This window comes from Vigna umbellata, chromosome 9, assembly GCF_029865625.1.
Source record: "Vigna umbellata cultivar VRB3 chromosome 9, Vumbellata_1.0, whole genome shotgun sequence".
Taxonomy (NCBI): Eukaryota; Viridiplantae; Streptophyta; class Magnoliopsida; order Fabales; family Fabaceae; genus Vigna; species Vigna umbellata.
Genome location: NC_142173.1, coordinates 10,357,895 through 10,378,584, shown reverse-complemented (window position 1 = coordinate 10,378,584; position 20,690 = coordinate 10,357,895). Strand labels below are relative to the sequence as shown.

General features: G+C 28.9%; 1 protein-coding gene across 1 annotated transcript; it reads left to right on the top strand.

Annotated features, from left to right (window-relative positions):
• The first annotated feature begins 2,827 nt into the window (after positions 1 to 2,827).
• LOC148192512 (MADS-box transcription factor 23-like) lies at positions 2,828 to 20,049 on the top strand. The gene is made up of 8 exons (XM_088099088.1): positions 2,828 to 2,929; positions 3,042 to 3,313; positions 15,546 to 15,624; positions 16,291 to 16,352; positions 18,352 to 18,451; positions 18,648 to 18,689; positions 18,782 to 18,862; positions 19,678 to 20,049. The coding sequence occupies exons 2-8, from the start codon at positions 3,132 to 3,134 to the stop codon at positions 19,735 to 19,737; spliced, it is 606 nt and encodes a 201-aa protein (XP_087955214.1). The 5' UTR covers positions 2,828 to 2,929; positions 3,042 to 3,131; the 3' UTR covers positions 19,738 to 20,049.
• Positions 20,050 to 20,690: the final 641 nt, after the last annotated feature.

Genomic DNA, 20,690 nt, shown 5'->3' with positions numbered 1-20,690 from the left:
AAACAAACGTTTATGTTTTTGGACAACTAAAAATGTTATGTGTATTACGTGACCCCTTGAGACTGTACAAATGATATAAGATAAAGAATGTATACATAAATTCATTATTTGTTGCATATTTCAAATGACCAAATAACTTGAATTTTTATCTTGCTAAATCATTATTCAAACTTTATCATACATAACTTAAATTTCGTACTTCTAAGTGAATATTTAGACTTTCTCACAACACATATAAAACACAATAACTTGTGTTTTTATAATCCATATACACCTCAAAATACAAGAGCACAATTAATATATATCATAACTCAGATGAGAAGTGTTGACATGCCCCCAAGCCATGACCAAACACATTGAAGAAGAGTTGCAGTTTTCTATGGAAGATGAGCCTAGACTTCCGCAAACACTCACCCTTTACCATAATTTTCTCTTCTAGCTTTGACCCGACCTAGCTAAAGAGATTGCCATCTAAAAGTAAGCTCATTATCACAAATAATTCAAAACATATAATATTATAACTTTATTATAACACAACATATAATTAACTCCATATCATATATCTCTAAATCTATTTTTCTAAATTTCGCCACTAAAATGATCATGGATAAATTTTGTAAACAAATTATGAAATACGTTAGTAATTTATCAATGACTTTAAATTCATCGATAAATATCTATTAGTAATTATATGTTAGTAATTATGAACGGATTTTAACCATTAATAAAATATGTCAATAAATGATATGATTTGGTATTCTTCTTCATTTTCTCTCATCTCTTCTCCCCTCCTTCCTCCTTTTTCTCCTCTTTTTCCTTTTTTTTTCTTTCTTTTCTTCTAACTCCCATTTCCACCATCGACTAGCTATCGCTACACCATCATCAACACCATTGTTATCACACCTCCTTATCCTCTTTCTCTTCATTATATTTCTCTTTCTCCTTCTCGTTGTCTTCTTCTTATCCATCTCTTCTTAATATACAAAAATTTCCTAAACTTAACAAAAATTTTATTATTCATTTAACTAATTAATTTACTAATAAAAATATTTATTATAATATAAATTCTAATTTATTGAGTCATCGATAAATTTAGTCAACATATTAGTCACCTTAAAAATATTTATTGATAATTTAAATTCTAAAGTTTGTCAACAATAAAAAAATTATTTTTATAAAAAAAATTATTAGTAAATTAATAAATGTAAAAACTCTTTTTATCATCATTTCTAGGTCCAATTAGTTTTTTGGACTTTGAGATAATTTTTCAATTCTCACTGCTTTTCATCTTTTAATTACCTTCGCAATTAATTATTTTATCAAACATATTCATATAATCATGGTAAAACCTAAGTAAAAATGAAGATCATCATAATCATTATTTTTGCTAGTACTACCCAAATCAAGTTCATTAAGAGTTGGTGAATAATGAAAAATTGGAAACATAGAATTATGCAAAACAATTATAGCAGATTCTGGTACACCCAAAAATTAATATAATGAGAAAAATAGAAACGCGGAATTATGAAAAACAATTGTAGCATTTTTTGGTATACCCAAAAATTAATAGGAACAGCATTCCCAATTCCTTCCCACGCCAAAACCAAAAACCGAAAACCAGAATAACTAAAAGTAACCGCCCACGGTTTGGGAATATCCACCATCGTACATTCATATCATCCGTACGGATACCGATGTAGCATATTCACGGCATAAATTACTTCACACATACATATATTTAATGTGCGTACGAATATTACTTCTTAGTTTTATTACTAATTATTAAATTATTTAACAATTAAAAAAAATAAAAATATTTTTTTCTTATTTGGTTTGGTAAATGAAAATAAATTTTAATAAACAAAAAGAAGTTGATATTTTCTATTTAAGATATTTAGAGCAGAATTTATTCTGAAATTGGTAGACTTCATTATATTATTTCTCAGTTTGTATTCTTCACTTTCTTTCTTTTAATAAAATATTTATTTAGAGTTTTTTTTTAAATATTAATATAAATATGCTTAGATCATAAGTGAATCACAAATCATTACAAATACAATTTTTAAAATAATTATTTTAAAAAATACTTTGTATGTTAGTATGTATAGTGATGGTGTAAAAATGATTAACAATAAATGAATCTTAGTTAATTTCGTTCTTTTAATATGGTTATATAAAAGGGAAAATATTCATAATTTAGTTCATAGTAAATAAGTTAAATAATATTTTTGTATAATTTCCAAAAAAGAAATTTATTAAATAAATTAAAAATTGATGATTTTTTTTAATATACATCTAAACGAGATAATAATTACTTTGATGAAAATTCCCAGTAGATTATCAGAATATATTTGAAAAATTATAAAAATGGTTAAATTACTACGATAAATTGAAATATTTTTATAAATCTCTTTCATTTGAAATTTTTATCAAAATTAACTAGGATACTCTCTTTTTTTCGGCCCAGAAACATAAAACTTTTTTTTTGTTTACTCAAAATATAAAAGTACACTTTAAGAATACTTAATTCATTAATTTATTTAAGTATTTGACGTAGCTTAAGAAAGTAACGATTAACAGTTTTATATTATTTTTTATTGTTTTAAAAATCTCTATGCTTATGCACCTATTTATCATTTTAAAGTTTAACCTGGAGGCGTGATAGTAATTTTTAATTAGCTAACAGTGTAATAATCATTTACCATGCTATATATATAAAATATTTTATTTTTTATATTTACTCTTTCAAGCAAAATTGTACATCTAATAGGATAAATCCTAGTGTTGATAGGACTGCTTGCAGTAAAACACCGTCTTTTCTTAATAAAGAAAATAGAAAAAGCATTTTTAATATATTTATTTTTCCTTTCGTCTTCGTCTTCTTCTTCAACTCTTCCCTAACCGTTATTTTCACAAGAATAATTTCCTAGTAAGTTTCTATTTTTGTTATTTCTGAGCTTGCTATATTTATCATTGCCGTTTATATATTTATGCAAGTTTTCCTTATCTGTCTTGATGAGTTTTACTGAAATTTGTTTCAGTGAAAGACGACTTTGGGCATCAGAGTTGGATATCTCAGATATCGTTAACTTGCAGATAAGAAATTTTGGTGGAGCTAGGAACCCTAGTAGATGGGGAGAGGAAAGATTCCCATTCAAAGAATCGAAAATTCGACGAACCGGCAAGTAACTTTCTGTAAGAGAAGAAATGGGTTGATGAAGAAAACTAGAGAGCTATCTATTCTTTGTGATGCAGAAGTTGGAGTCATTGTGTTTTCCTGCACGGGCAAACTTTATGAGTATTCAAACACCAGGTAATTAAACCCAAATTCTTTTCTCTTTCGCTTTCTTTACCATCTATATTTCTGATTCAATGCTTTATATTCTTTTTATTTACCCCTTTTTCTTTTTCTTTTTCTGTTGGGGAAGAGGGGCAAGGGAAGAACTTATTCAACATGTTCAGTTGAATTGGTTTGTGTGGTTTCAATTTCATTCTTCTGATACTGATGTATCTGAAACGAATGAAATCTGATAATATGATACCTGGGAATCTGTTATCGGAACTTGAACTATGGTTTGCAGAAAAGAAAATCTTTTTTCTTTGATGAAAAGCTGTGCATATAGTTTTATATATCAATATTAACACATCAAACCTAGTGAGTTCTCGTCATATTTTTAACAGTGAAATCTTCAAGAAAGAACCATGTTCTTCTTGATAAATGAGCTACTTTGTGCTGCAGTTCCTGCATCTGCATTTGAAACCAGCAGGTTTCCTACGATCTTCATCCTTACATGAACTCTAGTGAATAACCTAGTGTTTTCTCTTCATACTAAAACAAATTATATTTTTCAGATAGAGATAGTTGTTTTCGTGCTTACTCCTTACCCCACAGACAAAAATCAAGAAAAGAACAAGAAGTTAAATAATTGGGAAGCTTATTATCGTTATCTTTTGCATTCTCAATATATCTCATCTCTCCGACAATATATGAATTCTAGTCTGTGTTTGTTTTGAAACATTTTCTCAGCATTCAGTATATTTTTATACCAGTAAATTATAAATACACTTACCAATGTATTTTTAATGTAACGTATATCAAGAAATACTAAAAACAGTGAGATCTGAAGTAAATATACATAATAGGAACTCAATTTTGACAGTCAAAGGAAATTGATCTTCATCATTTACATAATAGGAAATGATATTTTTTAAGTTGTCTTTTGTTTCTAACTTTTTAAGAGCAATATCATGATAAAATTTTGATCTAACACGAGACAAAGTTGGGTAACTAGTTCTACCTGTCTTTGACACTTCTGATCTGAACATCAGAGATATGTGAAGCAGTGAGGAAAACTAGTCATTGGAAACTAGATTTTATATATGCACTTAGTGAATGGTGAAAAATTCATCCTGAGAAATATTAAAACCTATACTTTTGTCAGTCTCTTAAACAGTCCACAGTATTATGGTTGATTGTCTCAATCATTACTTAACCTTCATTTTCTGTATCTGGGTCAGCCCTATCTTGATCTTGCTTTTGGTTCTCTTCAAGTTGCAGTAGTAAAATACATAATCCAAATTGATGTTTATATCATTTAGAATATATGTACCAGTCTTCTTATTAAAAAAATTATTTCCTTCATTATTAGAAAATAAATAATGTTATAGATTGATGATCCTACAATGCTAATAAGGTTCATGAGTTTATTTAGGAAATTAATTTAAATGTGATGGAAACTTGTATGGTTTTTTAGTTGATGCCAATTGTTAGTGTCAGTCCCATGAAAATAAACTTTAGAAAATAGCTAAAAAATGGCGTTTCCTTTAACTCAAGTTGAGCTTAATATCATTTCGTTTCACTTTGGTTTTATATCAAGTACATTATGATTCCAATATATTTAATTGAATATATGATGGTCTTTCCCATGAGTTATTAGTCTTTTTAAATCTTAAAAAATAGATAAATTCATGCTAAAGGACATCATGTTTAACTCATTTTGAGGTTAATATGGATATATAAAGTATATTATGTATGAGTCTAAATATAAAGTAGTATTTAAAGCATCTGACTCTCTCACCCAACAACCTAAGTGTTAGTCAGTTACATCTTCCATAAAATCACAATTCAAATCAATTGAATATGGTTAACTTTTTTTAGAGATTTTGGGTAGGTAGCTTATATCATCAATAATATTAATAAATGAAATTATCTTAATACTTTGAAACAAAAAGCAATTGTATATTTTCGTTATTTTCCTTCTTTTGTTAATTTTTAATATCTATATAGTTTAGAAGTTTATAATTCCTAAAACTTATTATTCTTAGACAGTTAGGGATTACATTTCTTGTAGTGTACTCTAAACCATAGAACCGCATTCCCATAAGTATTTTCCATGTCTATTCTTCCTATATGTTGAAATTGAATAACTTCCTAAATTAACTTGAAGATTGTTTTTCTTCTCTACATATGTTCTCTCCATAATCCTCTTGGTTTGAATGAGGATTTTCAAGATATTGTTTGAAAAATTATATGACGAATTCATATATTATAAAGGAATATAATTATCATACTAAATTCATATATTTTAGATCTTTAGATGTATTAGACAAAATAAATTTATAGAACATATTTTTATAACTGATGAGTGGTGGATATATATTTAGGATAAACTTTTCTTCCATCAAATTTGAGAAAAATAAATATTATGTTGCTTTTAAGTATATAATAGATCTTCAAGTTAATTACATCCCTAAGGGTGGGATATCCTTAGTGTCTTTTTTTTTTATATTATCTATTTTTCTTTGACCAAAATAGATGAAATTAATATTTAAGGATGAACACAATTTCACCCCAGTGAAGCTTTCCACCAGAACACCAAACATTGCTTCAAATTCATTGGATCACCAATAAGAAGAATTAGACCTTGTCTAGAGCAACTTGTGCACAAAGAAATATGTACATAAACAAAATGTTTCTTTGTTAATAATCCCTTCAAATAAGCCTAAATATGATTACCAATTTATATGTCATTTTCAACTCAAACCTATAGACAGCCTGTTAACCCAAAAAGCATTACACATAAAAAAACATTACACATAAAAACATCTACGGAGAGTTAGCACTCTATAAACTTTGTTAATGTAGGGATAGACTTGTGAAAACTGATACTTATAAATTATAATCAAGACTTTTCTTCAATTTTTACACCTTTGGGGATCACATTCAACACTATAAACATTAACTTCTTTTTCAAAACAAAATTTATATCACCTAAACTAAGAATGCATGCAATAAACTTGTTCATTTTTTCATCTAGAAGGACCTTAGCTTTTGGTGCTTCATAACCATAATAGATATAAACATTAAGAACATCGTATTCACTATAAGAAAAGAATAATTTATCTTTCCAATATTAACAATAACTAAATTGTTAGTCTATTTAACCATTTTTAACACAATCTAAAAGATTAGTTTCTTTTTTCTTAAGAAAGGTTAAAAAAGTAGAATTAATTTTGAATAATTTAGTTGTTGATAGAGTTGGTTTAGCCAACTCTAAGAGGGCTTTAATTATTTTAAATTTTTTCTATAAATAAAAATATGTATTTTAGTGTAGGAAAGGATTTTTACACTAGTTATTTTAAACATTGTGTTTTGGTTATAGAACTAAAGCATATTCAGATGAGGTTAAAAATGGTGACTTTGTTTTCGAATATAAATCAAAGTTTTCGAATATAAATCAAAGCATATGTTTTGGTTAAAAAATGTGAATTTGATTTCAATTCTCGTAGTAACTAAAGCTTAAAATCTTTTTGATTTAAAAAAATTGTTTAGTTTTAAAGCATTAGGTTTCAATTGTTTTCAGAATTGAAGTTTAATACCTCTAAAATTAAATAACATTTTAAATTAGAAAATGTATTAGATTTCAGTTGTAACTTGAATCGAAGTCTAATACATCTTTTATTCTTCGATTCTGGTTATGAATGAAGCTTAAAATAGTTATTTTTTAAAATAATTTGTTTATTTTTGTTTTTTCTTACATATTAAACATGTACGAAATATCACATAATCAACACAAAAATAATACATTATATTTATCATACCCAAAATCAACCAGTATATTATTGTACAACAATATAATATCTTACAACAAGTAAATGTGCTAAATATTATTGTATATCTGTATTATATATTTTGCATAAGTTATCCTATTATATGAACTTTCAGTAACCTTTGATCTTTTGTACAAAAGACAATAGTTTTAATTAGTATATAAAAAGACAAAGTTGAAAAATATTTGATTAAATGCAATTATTATTGTTTTCCAACTAATTGTAATATAAGAACGAATAAAAATCGTTATCCATTGCATTACATAGTTATTGCACTAATGAACCAGTTTGTTTATTACAGTATAATATATCAGTACAATTATAAATAATCGAGGATCAAAAAGAATAAAACAATTATAAATATATAGACCAAAATACCAAACTTGTAGCATAATATCATGTAAGCTTTTTTGTTGATTAAGTTGAATGTAATATAATATATCTTTAATATTTATTTAAGTAACAATAGACTAAGTTGACATCAGTTTATACATTATGTCTTTATAACAATGAATAAGAATTGTAAATTATTCTTAATAGTACAAATTTAAAATCGACAAATCTTCCAACTTACAATTATTCTCTCTCATTTTCCATGTATGTTTACACTCATTTCCTTCATTCACATTTATCTTTCTTATTTATACTTGTCTCTTTCATTCATATTCATCTTAATTACCCACATTCATTTTCTCCATCCATATCCATCTCCTTCATCCATATACATATTCTTAATCTACATCCTTATCTTTCATTCACATCATTTATTCACACTCATCTTTTTTATTTACACTAATCTCCTTGATTTACTACAATTTTTTTTTCTATTTTTTTCATTTCTATTTTATTTTGTTGGAAATTATGATGTTGTACAATTTTTTTATATTACTATCATTAGCATTGGTCAAACAAATATAAATTAAATTAATATTAAAAATAGACTTTATTTAGTGCCAACTAAGCTAATGTTAAATTAAATAAATGTTAAAATAAAAATGCAACTGGTGCTAAGTTACTAATCGATTTTACAATCAGTCTTTAAAAATTAATGCTAAACAATTAGCATTTATGATTTTAAATTGATATAGCAAATCTAACACTATTTACTAATTAGTACCGGCTTTTAATATTGAGTGTTGATTTTTAACTAACACTAAATGTTTATTTTCTTATAGTAATTTCACTTTGATATTGTTTTTTATAAAAAAGAATATGATAGTTATAAAGATTTCCCAATTAAAAGATTTACATCCCTAAATTGCTAAAAAAGAATATGAAGAAATAATTCATTATAAATCTCAAAACTACAAAAAGTTGTTCTCCTCCTCTCCTCAAATTTGCTTTTGGCTAAAGATGTCTAACTTCTCTCAATAACATGTGTTAGAGGTTCATTTGATATTTACAAAATTTTGTATTGGTACAAATATTTACAAAAAACTTCAAAATTGATTGCAAACCTTACATCTAAAGGTTGCCTTGAACGAACAAAACTTTTTTTGGTATGGTTGTTTTCTTATGGAGAAAAGATAAAAACTTATTTTTCCAGTGTCCTCCATGATATTTTTCCTTTTTCTTTCTTTCCCCAAGGGTTTTGCCTTTTGCATTTACATAATTACTATGTACATCCCATAATAACAACAAAAGACTAAAATATCCTTTAAGTTATAATTTAAACTCAGCCTAATTCTTCTCCTTCTTTATTATACTTTTCTCTTTTCGTTGTTGCCCTTCCTCCTAATCAAATGATCACCGTTGGAAGTAATTAATTTTTTTAATCTTCCAAGTGTTTTTTATTTGTGAAAAAAAAAAGAATTGGGATGTTTTAACCCATATATTGAGTTGCAAAATAATATTGGATAATACAATAAAGTACCATTATTACAAGAAAATCTTTATATGGTATAATGATCCATTTAGGTACTAATTTACAAAACTAAAAGTTATTGATTACTGTAAGAATCATTATTATGAATAGAAAGTTATAATTCCTTTATAAATTGGTTTTTAAAAGTAGCTACCAAGATTTTGGCTGTCCGTGTTCCATTAGGGGTAAAGAACTCATCTTTGTTTTGATTTGTGCAATCGAAGGTTCAAGAAAAGTTGGAATATATTTATAATACATGTAACCAACCTTGATAAGTATCCACTAAATTAATTAAAAAAATAATATATAAAATCTTCCTAAAAATAGGATAAGAATATATTTTTATTTGACTGATTTGACTTCTTCAACCACATGTTGTTTGAGTCATAAAATTCCAACAATCTCCTCCATGACTCAAAGTCAGCATACTAAGTTTTTTTGTTCTTGACTGTATCATCGAAAGTTCCTTCACTTTTGGAAGTCTCGATCACAATTTCTTGCTTAGTCTTCACGTCCTTATAATCTTTCGCAACTTCCTCATCTCCTTGTAGTTGTTCTCTTGGCTTTTTCGCATTTTCAGCTTCTGCTTCGGACAGAGTTGTCTTAGGCTACTCTTCTTCCTCTAATTTTTTTGGTTCATTTTTCCTTTCACCAACTTTAACACCCACTAGCTCTACTTTCTTGCCATTCAGATATAGGGTTTTTTTTTGGTCCTCTAACATTCGTATGTACTAACTGCAGTTTGTTTGTTGCTCTCCAAGATTTGTCTTTTGGAAAAGGCAACCTCGTTTGTTTTCCATATTGAGCTTTGCCTTTCATTTGAACTCTGAATAATTTTTTATTATCTGAATCTTTAATCATGTAGGTTTTATCTTCAAATAGAACTTTATAGCCTTTCTCTAGAAGTTGGCCAATGCTCAACAAGTTTTGGTTAATTTCAGGAACATATAGAACATTAATAATTAATTTCAAACTTGTGCAACCTTCGATCACAATGGTTCCTTTGCCCTTCACTACTATTTTTGCTCCATTTCCAATTCTGACTTTTGTGTTGTAGGATGCATCAAGATCTTTGAATAATTCTTGATCGTAAGTCATGTGGTTTGTGCAACCACTATCATTAGCCAACTTTTTGTGTATCTTGCAATAGCATAGCAAGAAACGACAAAAAGTTCTTCTTGTTCACACTCTTCAACAAAAGCTTGTACATTCTCTTGTGTTTTCGATGACTTGCAAATTTTCTCCACATTCCCTAATTGTCCACATTTATGACATTTCACATCTGGCCTCCACCAACACTTCGTTTGTGGATGATTGTTTTTTTTACAAAAAGGATATGATGGAAAAACATGAGAGGATTTGCTATCATTTTTGTGGTTGAAACACCCTAACTTGCCCTTTTGTTTTAGCAATTTAGCTGTCAAAGCCCCTTCAATATGACATTCTTCTCTCATGAGTCTTCTTTGTTTTGGAGCCTGGAGTGTGATCAAAGGTTCTACCAAGGTAATAGTAGAAAGATCTTTTGAGTTCTCCAAGGAAGTCAATGTGGCTTCATATCTTTCTGGAATTGTTACAAGTATGTTTTGAACAATTCTAGAATCAGGAATCAGTGCCAAGAAGACGTATTTTGTTTGCAATGCCAAGAAGCTTGCCTGCATAATCTTTGATTGTCTTCGAATCTTTCATCCTTTACATCTCAAGTTCTCGAACCAAATTCAAAGCTTGCATTCCTTTATTCTCTCACTTCCTTCATACTCTTCCTTCAAAAACTTCCAGATTTCATATGTCGTTTTCAACGTTATTATTCGGTTGAAAATGATTGGAGATACAGCTGTGAACAAAATTGATTTGGCTTTAGACTTTTGAAGCCTCATTTCTTTGTGATTTTTCATTTGAGCAATCGTAGGATTATTTAGCAAGGGAGACACTTTGTAGTTCTCTTCTACCGCTTCCCACACATCGTTAGCATCTAGATATGCTTTCATTTTGACAGCCCACATTTGATAGTTTAGTCCATCAAATACAGGCACAGAAATGGTAGTAAATGATGTTTGAGATTCCATCTTATGTGTGGTGGCTATTTTTTGGTTGTAGGTGTTTATGGATTATATCACAAATCCCGTAAGATCCTTTATGCTCTGATACCAATTGTTGGGTTTTAAAGTATAAGAGGTAAAAGAATGAAAGGGGAATTGATATATTTTATTGAGTGTATAAGCAGTAAATATTTATAATACAGGATTTGTAACCGACTTTGAAAAATATGTAATAAACTAATTAATTAAATAAGGCATGAAATTCTAATAAAAAGTAGGATTGAAATATATTTTAATTGATTTGACTTCTTCTATCACATGTTGTTTGAGTCACAAAATTCCAAGAGAAGGTTTAAGAAAATTGGAATAAGATAGCACTCATTTATTTTTTTGGGTGAGATTCAACCCATCTATTTCACCATCTTCATCGTATTCTTTAGGTTCTAGTGTAGCAATGTTGAACCTTTGATAAATGCTGGTAAGAGTTTTAATGCCTATCATCTAAATTTTCTTCAATTTCTAATGTTGTTCCTAAAGATTGTCTACCCAACTTTTTCTTGGTTAAAGCTTCTACTTTTCATTTCTCCCAATTCTATGTAGAAAACTCGTGAAACTATCTTTTTTCAATAAGTATCTTTTTCGTCAAAAGATTGTATATCATGTAAAAAAGTACTAACTCCTTATTTTGTAATCCATCTTGTGTCTCTTTACATTCGGAAAAAGTGTATAACATACACAATCAAATATTTTGAGATGCCCCATCTTTAAAAGGATTATTTTCCTTTCAAGGCTTTGGTAGGCATCATTTTAAAAAAGTTTGTAGAGGTAGGAATGACAATGAGGCAAGACGGGTGCTGGTTTCAATATACAATCCTCATCCCCAAACCTAATAAATATATAAATTGTATCTCATCCTTGTATCTATCAGACATATTCAATATTAAGAAGACATATTCTCTTTTATTCAGGATGTCAAATATTAAAAACAAATTATTTATAAATCTCAAATTAGAGTATCAAATAACTTGAGAAAATTCAAAAAAACTATATAAATACTAAACAATTACACATAACTAAAATTTCATAATAATCAAATCTATTAATTTTGCAAATGATTAGTAGTTTCATTTGCATTTGATCCATCTACATATATAAAAATTTTAATTGCTTCACATTCTCTTCTCATATTTAACATCTTCATCCTCCTTATTTTACTGCCTTGGAACTCTTCCTTGAGCTTGCCCGAAGCCTCTTTTGTTGTCTCAAGATTCAATATTAATAAAAAAAATAATCGTGTATGACTACATGTATAATGGCAAGTACTTTGTCTTCTTTGCCACTTCTTTACCATAGAATTTTATCTGAGCCATTGTTGGGTTGTCTAGTAAATGGGTTGTATTACTTCCATCTTTCACCACTTCCCATAGAGTTTGATCTTTCAAATAAGATATCATTTTTACAATCCTCAAATCATAATTTTCTCCTACAAAAATATGAGGTTGAGAGATAAAGAACTGTTTCTTGATGTTATCCTTTCTTTGAATATTTTTTGTTCTAGTTTGTATATGACTTTCAAACTGATTTTCACTTCCTCATATATCTTAAAAATCAAGGATCTTAATATTATGTTAAGAAATCAGCAAAAAATTTTAAAAGTTGTAAAACTAGAGAAAAAACAGAAAAGAGAGATTTTGTTGTGAAATTACACGATGATAAAAGGGAGACAAATAATTTATATCAATATTTTGAGTGTAATGGTTTTTGTGTTACAAAAGGATTCTCTCTAATTAACAAGAGAAATGTAAATCTACACAAAATAAATAATGTCACTCATTTTCACTTAACCACTAACCATACAACCAACTTTCCTACATAACAAGGTTTATAATTAAATTCAACCTAGACTAAACAAAACAAAAAAATAATATCTTAGAGAAGTATCTAGAAAAGTATATCCATTTCTGACAAACCACAAACTCAATAATTAATATTATGACCAAAGTCCTTCTTTTCTTATAGAATTTTGTTTACTCTTCTATAAGGCACACCAAATTTTTTTTTAATAAATTGGTCAATTTTTTGTCAGAGCGATGCAATAGAATGGTTAACGTGAACAACAATTAAAAGAGAGGTAAATTAGTTTCTTATCGCAAATCGTGCCTTTAAATATTTTCTCTTGTAAATAAAATTTCTTAACAATTTTAAAACAAATAAGAGAGTAAGGAAGAGAAAAAATTGCACATGTGATTTTTATACTGGTTTAGCTTACAAAGATCCTACATCCAGTCGTTAATATCAAATGAGAATTAACAATCCACTGTCACAAACCAACAAACTGTTACAATCACAAAAACAATAAACAAGTTTAAGGTTAGAATACCTCTCTTGTTACGCCCAAAAGATGAAACTCACTTCCCTTGAAACTTACAAGGAATGAACACCTCCTTCGAATTTTTCAAGAAAAATTATCACCTCCTTTGAATCTTCACAAAGGATGACAGGCTTTGACTCAGCAACAACAACAACACTAAATCACAACTCCAACGAAAGTTTTCACTCTATGTCAAACACCAAGTTCTCAAAGCCACAAACACAACGCTTATACAAACCTTAGAACACACTTATCATAGCACACAACAAAACATATAAGATTTTCGAAATTCATGTATTTCGTATATTAGAATGAGAATCTTAATCAAATTTATAATCTCACTCAAGGATACCTCCAAAAATCTGTTGTCAGTTATTTAACGCGTGATAATCAATTATCTAAATGAGGTAATCGATTATGCATTTAATGAATGCACAATAGTAAAAAACTTGTTTGAAAATTCTTATAATTGCTCGTGATAATCGATTATGACAAATCATAATCGATTATTATTAGTTGGTAATCGATTATTCTGAGTCAAAATGAGATTTTCTAATTCCAAAACGAATTTTAAAGCAAACTAAGAACACGCAATACATAGAATCAAGAATACACAACAACCTATACATAAATCTACTAAATTACAAAAACTTTAACATAAAACAAGTCTTCATAAAGATCTTCTTACAACATGAACACTTAAGACTTGATTTTGAGGTATCGTCAAAACTTCTAGGCTTCATCTTTATGCTAACAAATTTGATTTGTATAAATTACCTTAAAAAGTTTGACAACCTTATAATTTTTATAGATTTGTGTTCCACTTCTTCCTTAAGACTTCTCGTTTAAGCTATATATGGGTTGATAGAATTGGATTCCTTCAATTCATCACTACATGCCATAAATCAATATATGTCACTCTATTTTCAGTAGTTGAATGACTTCGTAGGTTTTCATATATGTGCTTTCTTACTGGTTTTTTGTCACTCTATTTTACGTCTCCCTTTTTTCCATCTGTCGTGCACCCTAAAAAATTAATAAAACTCTTAATACCATATTAAAGAAATAAAACAATAACACGTACCAGTAGAATCAACGAATAAAAGATCTCTCGATACTCTAATTTAGCATCTCCTCTCATAGTGAAAGGTAGAATGCCTGCAAGCCTACCTAAAATCAATAGTTAGGTTGATCCTGTTATCTCTTAGATTTTGTGAGGGACACATGGAAGTTTGAGGGTATATAAACTCTGCAGGTAAACTAGCTTTCACATGGGAAGGGGTAGGGACCATCATCTTTCTTATGCATGAAGTTGCCTCCAGAACTTTTGGAAGCTTGATGTGATTTTAACATGAAGTGCTTTCCTAATCAGTGCTATAGGTGATGTAAATGTCATCGGTGGTGTATACCACAGTTGTGACAGACCTTAATCGTCCGACACAGATGCTGAAATTGTAGTTTTGAAGAGTGATGCCCTCGATATAAGGCTTCTCTGGGTGGCCATTTTCGAATTAACCATATATATGGTTAGGAGGATGAGATGAACATAGAATATCGGGTGCAATAAAAGGTTTAGTAGAAAGAGGATGAGGATTCTATGATGTTTTGGAGTTGTGGCAAACTTGTTGGTAGGCTACTATATGATTCGTTCCTGATCTGGTAAACGACTGGTTGACCACATAAGGTTTGGCCTTTTGGTATCATGTAATTGGGGGTGTAAGTATTCATAAAGGCCTATAAAAGACAAATTCGATATGGGATATCATTTGAGGCATTGTTCGTTTTAGAAATTCTGTCATAATTTTGGTTTTAAAAGGTGTATCAGTGTGTTGAAGTATAGAAGAAATATTTAAACTAGTTTAACTTCAAGTTTTAAGCAATATCAAACTATTACATGTACGAGAAGAATATTTTGGTATACAAATTCGTTAAGGATTGCTATGGAGCTGTTGTGGGATTTTGCTAGAGTCCTTTATTTTTTAGAGCTTTTGAAGGTGTTAGTTTAAAATACATTTTTTTAACAACTCTACTTTTTCCTTTTTTTTGTGTAAAATAATATTATGCAGTATGTAAAATTATTTCGTTAGCAGAAACCTCATTGCATGACATAGGATTTAAGGTTGACTTCCCATACCATTAATATCGGTTTGTACATTTATGACAGCATGCAATCAATCATTGATCGCTTTAACAAGCTCAACGAGGACCATGGTTGGATAATGGATCCTGCTTCATCTGTCAAGGTAACAATACATCCTGCATTGTTATATATCTCCAAGCTCTATAAAACTCCATCAAAGCATCTTAACCTGAACAGCTCCACCATTGTCTTTATATGGCTTTTGAACATAACATCCTTAAAAACTGCAAACACGGAATCCTACTTGTTATCAGCACACCATGAGTATTCTTTACACTCATTCAAACTGTTGATTGTTGTAGTAATTCATTCAGGGAAGAATCCTTTGTCTTCCCTTCTTGAACTGTCTTTGAGGCGCCTGATCATGAATAAACCTGCTAGGCTTACTCCAGTTAACTGTTAGTGTTGAGTTGGTTACATAGCTTGATTGATGTTAGTATTTCAATTTTGCCTGTTGGTCTACCCTTTCGTCTTTCTGTTCTTAGTCTTCCCGCAAAATTCAAAACCATTTTACCCTTCTTTCCAAACCCTATTGCCAACATTCTCTAGATCGTTCCATTAAACTCACTCACAGTGCTATAAACATACCCAAACAGTGTGCAGGCACTTTGTTTCAGTCCTGAATGCTGATTCAATATAAACTGCGATAGGTAAGGATATTTTGATCGCTGTTAATTTAACACACCTTGCATTTGTAATATGCATTATTGTTTATTTTCTTACAAAAAGGTGTTATAAACTTCTAATATATGTATTTCTGCTTTGCTAGTTTTGGCAGAGAGAAGCAGCATGCTTAAGGCAACAACTAGAACGTTTGCAAGAAAGCAGCAGGTAAAATATTAAAACCAATTGAATAATTGTCATTAATATGGAAACTATAAAGTAATATTCTTACTTTTTGATCAGTAATTAAGTACTATATAATATAACAGATAATATAAACTAGCAAAATTTTACAACGTTGTATTCTCTTTTTGTAAGCCAATGACGTGAAAATATATTAGACAAGGTATAAGGAGTACCTCAATACACAGCCATTCATAGTATAGATTTTGCTTTCATTAAACCTACCCACTATATAGAAAAACATATAATCCAAACTTTTATAGCTATAATACCACTACTAGCCTTTCAATAATTTCTACTAGGTACATGGACCACCCATAAATAGAAAAAGAATAACTTTCACTTTATTTGAGGACATCATACTCAATTTGTAAAGCTAGAGTAAATATCAAATTTTAGGTATCTCATGAAAATAACATTTTTCAATTTGAAATTTCATTTAATAACTTGTATACAAACATTTTCATAGAAATACCACAGTTACAAAAATTCCAAAGGTTCTTGAAACTCAAAAACAACTTTAACACACTTTTTTACTAACCCACGAGATCTTTAATCAATTTTACATTAGCACTAAAAAAACATTAAATAATAACTAGTTTTTGAAACAAAAAGTAATTAGCCATTACAATAATTAGTTTAGATACAATTTGTAAAAAAATATTATTAGTAACTAAAATAGTCTCTATTATAAATACAAATTTAAAATGGTCTGTAAAATAGACTTGAAAATACTCTTTAATATTAATTATTAAAAAATTAGCGTCTAAATTAGTTTATAAAATTAGTCGTTAGCTTCCAAAAAATTAATGTCTAAATTATCTATTTAACTTTTGTATTATAACTCTTGAATATTCTGAGAGATCCATTTTATTCTCAATAAAAATCCGTGATTTTATATTTTAGATATTGATTATTTGAACATGATAATAAACTAATATGATCTAGAATGGTAGAAAACCAATAGGAATAATCTAAAATGTTTAACAACTATTAATTAATTGTATATCATGATGTTCTTAACTGTGAATATGTAACTATGTCAATATAATATAGTATAATCAGAGATGTTGTTAATGTAATCATATATTAGGCATTACTATGTTGGCTATTACTGTGAAGATTAGCTACTACTTTAAGGTTATTAATCATTAAACACCTAAGTAAATGCTATAAAGGAAAACAAAAATACAAACATGTTGGGACCCAATCAAATCCGAGCAAAAATCAAGTAGCATCTTCCGAGGAACAAATCAACCAAATCTAAAATCAACCAAACCTATTTCAAAAAAATATAAACTAATTAAAGGAGGCAAAACATTTAATCAAGTAAAATCCTATTTATTTACAATCCCAACATTTGATAAGGTATCAACACATCTATTATTTTCTCCATAAATGTGAAGCTTTAATATATAATCAATTCATATGTTCTTTTATGTAATTTCCAAGGTATTTCTAGAAAAACAAATCTATTTAATATCAACTTTCAAACAATGGATCTCTTATGAATGTACTTGATCATCAACTTAAAGGATTTCTACCCTTCAACGCATGCAACAGAAAAATACGCAGACATAAAAATCACAAGCAAGGATTCCAACTTTGTAACCTCATGATGGATTAATTAGCTTACCTTTGTGATCATCCTTTGTATATCAATCTAATTCAACATAATTCAAATATTATTGTTCATATTCTAGTCAGAAAAACTCCATCTTATTGTTCTGTGAAATAGAATCCCTTTGATTATATATGAGTGTGCATGGCTACATATGGTTTCATCAAGCAGAAGGATTGAAATGTATATGAGCACATATGTATTGTGAAGAACCTTTGAATGAGTGACAGTTGAACATATGCTTGAAAGCTCTATAACAAACTATCTTTGAATGATAGCAATTTACTTCTCACACACACACAATGTTGACGTTTCGTCTCTCGAATTGCCAAACAATTCATACTTCATTTTCTATAAATGCAGGCAACTGATGGGTGAAGAACTTTCTGATTTGAATATGAATCAGCTAAAGGATCTGGAAAATAAACTCCAAATTGGTTTGAGTAATGTTCAAATAAAAAAGGTATTATGGTTCAAGGTCCAAAAGAATCAAAGCTCCTCCTTGAGGTGTATATGTTTGGTTTCCATCATTTTCTTTCAGTAAAAGCAAACTACGTTTCTTTTTCCATGACACTTTGATTGTCAAAGGAAAATCCAAGTTACATGATACAATTGTCACACATGCATGACTCATACACAATCATTTATTTCACCTGCAGGATCAAATGCTTAAAGATGAGATCAAAGTATTGCAACAAAAGGTTCCGACCATTAAATTTTGTTATTTTAATAGGTGTTTCTGCAAATTTGAATTTTTCAGACCGATCACCATTGACGCCATTATGATTTGTAGGGAATCTTCATTCATCAAAAAAATGAAGAACTTCGTACGAAGATAAACCTTTTACATGAAAATAATTCAGAACTACAGAAGGTAAATCATCAAGCAAACTTTTTCTATCTGTCATTCATACTCTAAACTGCCATACAATGCCATGGATTGGTGCTTCACAATTTTTAACTGACATATACTCCATTAAAAAGTAAAGTATCAACTTTTTTTTATGGAGATGTTGATTCTGGATAAATTTCCAACGCTCTAAATGCGTGGTGTATTTAGATGGTTTGAGATTCACATGTTCGTTTTTAACCAACCACTTGTTGATAATTTGAAATTTTTCCTACCAAATTTGAGTAATGGTTTTTTTGTTGGTTTGGTTTCTTTTGTGTTTGTCTAGGTTTTTCCTACAAGAAACTTTTTGTTCAATCTGACCAACAAACAATTAGAAAAAAGGAAAAAGTGAACATTTTCTTTATTATTTGTCATTATTGTTGGAAGTCCCACATCGACTAGAGATAAGGCCAATTTATAATATATAAGTGAGGTGCAAACCTCACCCTACAAGCCGGTTTTGTGAGGTTGAGTTAGGCTTAAAACCCACCTTTCTAACTTGGTATCAGAGCCATGGTTATTTCTAACAATTATGGTTGGTGTTTATGCGTTGTTGTTAAAGTTCAATGTGAAGAAGTGTGATTTGATTAAGGTTAAATCTTAATACCAATTTATTTATTGGTGCATTTATTCTTCCTCCAAGTCATGTAGAGTTAGAATATGGTCATATTTTCTTTTCATGTTATTTTCATACCCAAAAAAAATTAACAAAATTAATGAAAATATATCTACACACAAAAGCTAAACCATATACTCAGTAGGTTTAATCTTTTAACGATGGTTTGGATCCTACCTAGGTTATTGAAGCAAGGGATATGGAAAAAGAAAAGGCAACATGCTATCAGCAATGGATATGATACACTTGAACCTATCAGTTAGCAACAAAGCCAGCTTCAGCCTCAACACAAGAGGAAATGATTATGGGGTATTCCTTCATACTGATGATATAAAAAATTCAACTGATGTAGTAAATTATAGAGGAATAATTAGTTGCTTTTTTCTAAAAAATGTAAGAAATCTTTTAAAGAAATAAGCTATTATTCTCTAAATATAAACTGTACTAAACATGTTGTAAGTTTATAAGTTTTAACTTTATGTGCTGTGCACTAGGTGAAAAACCTGTTATTGTTAGATAACGATCGGACATATATCGAGATAAATATTTTCGATCCTTGTTTCTAAATTTGAATTGTCTATCATGAATCATGAAATTACAAACAATAAAATCTATAATATATGTAGGGAAATAAATATCTCCTCAGTGTTGTTCCTGGTGGGCTATATTTTATGATTTCTTAAATCTATACATTATATATCGTGAATCATGAAACTAAATTCAGGTACATCTTTAATAATTGTCTCGCAAAAGTCAGTTGTGAAATGAAGAAAATAATATTTCAAAATTTGTAAATTTTTGAAAACATTATTTGAAATGCAATTAAAATTTTGTACAAGTATTATGAAAAAACTAAACCCAAGAATGAAGTTGTGGTGGAATGGAAGAGTATTGATGTTTTCAAATTTCAATCCAAAATAGGGGTGAATGATTGTGTTCCGGAAGGATATTTCTGGAATTGACCTAGTGTATTCCAGAAAGCAAAATGTTAATGGAGTGTAGGAAGAAATTTGATGGAGTACATGAAGAAACAACCTTAGAGATATGGATCCAAGTTATTATTGCATAGCAGTTTATGTCTCTCCTGAGTTCTTTTTCCTCTGTAGTGTGTTTCTTTCCGCACCTCCTTTCTTTTACTCCCATAATTTTCAAAATACCCATACTATATTACTCCTGTGATGTATTTGTGGTTGG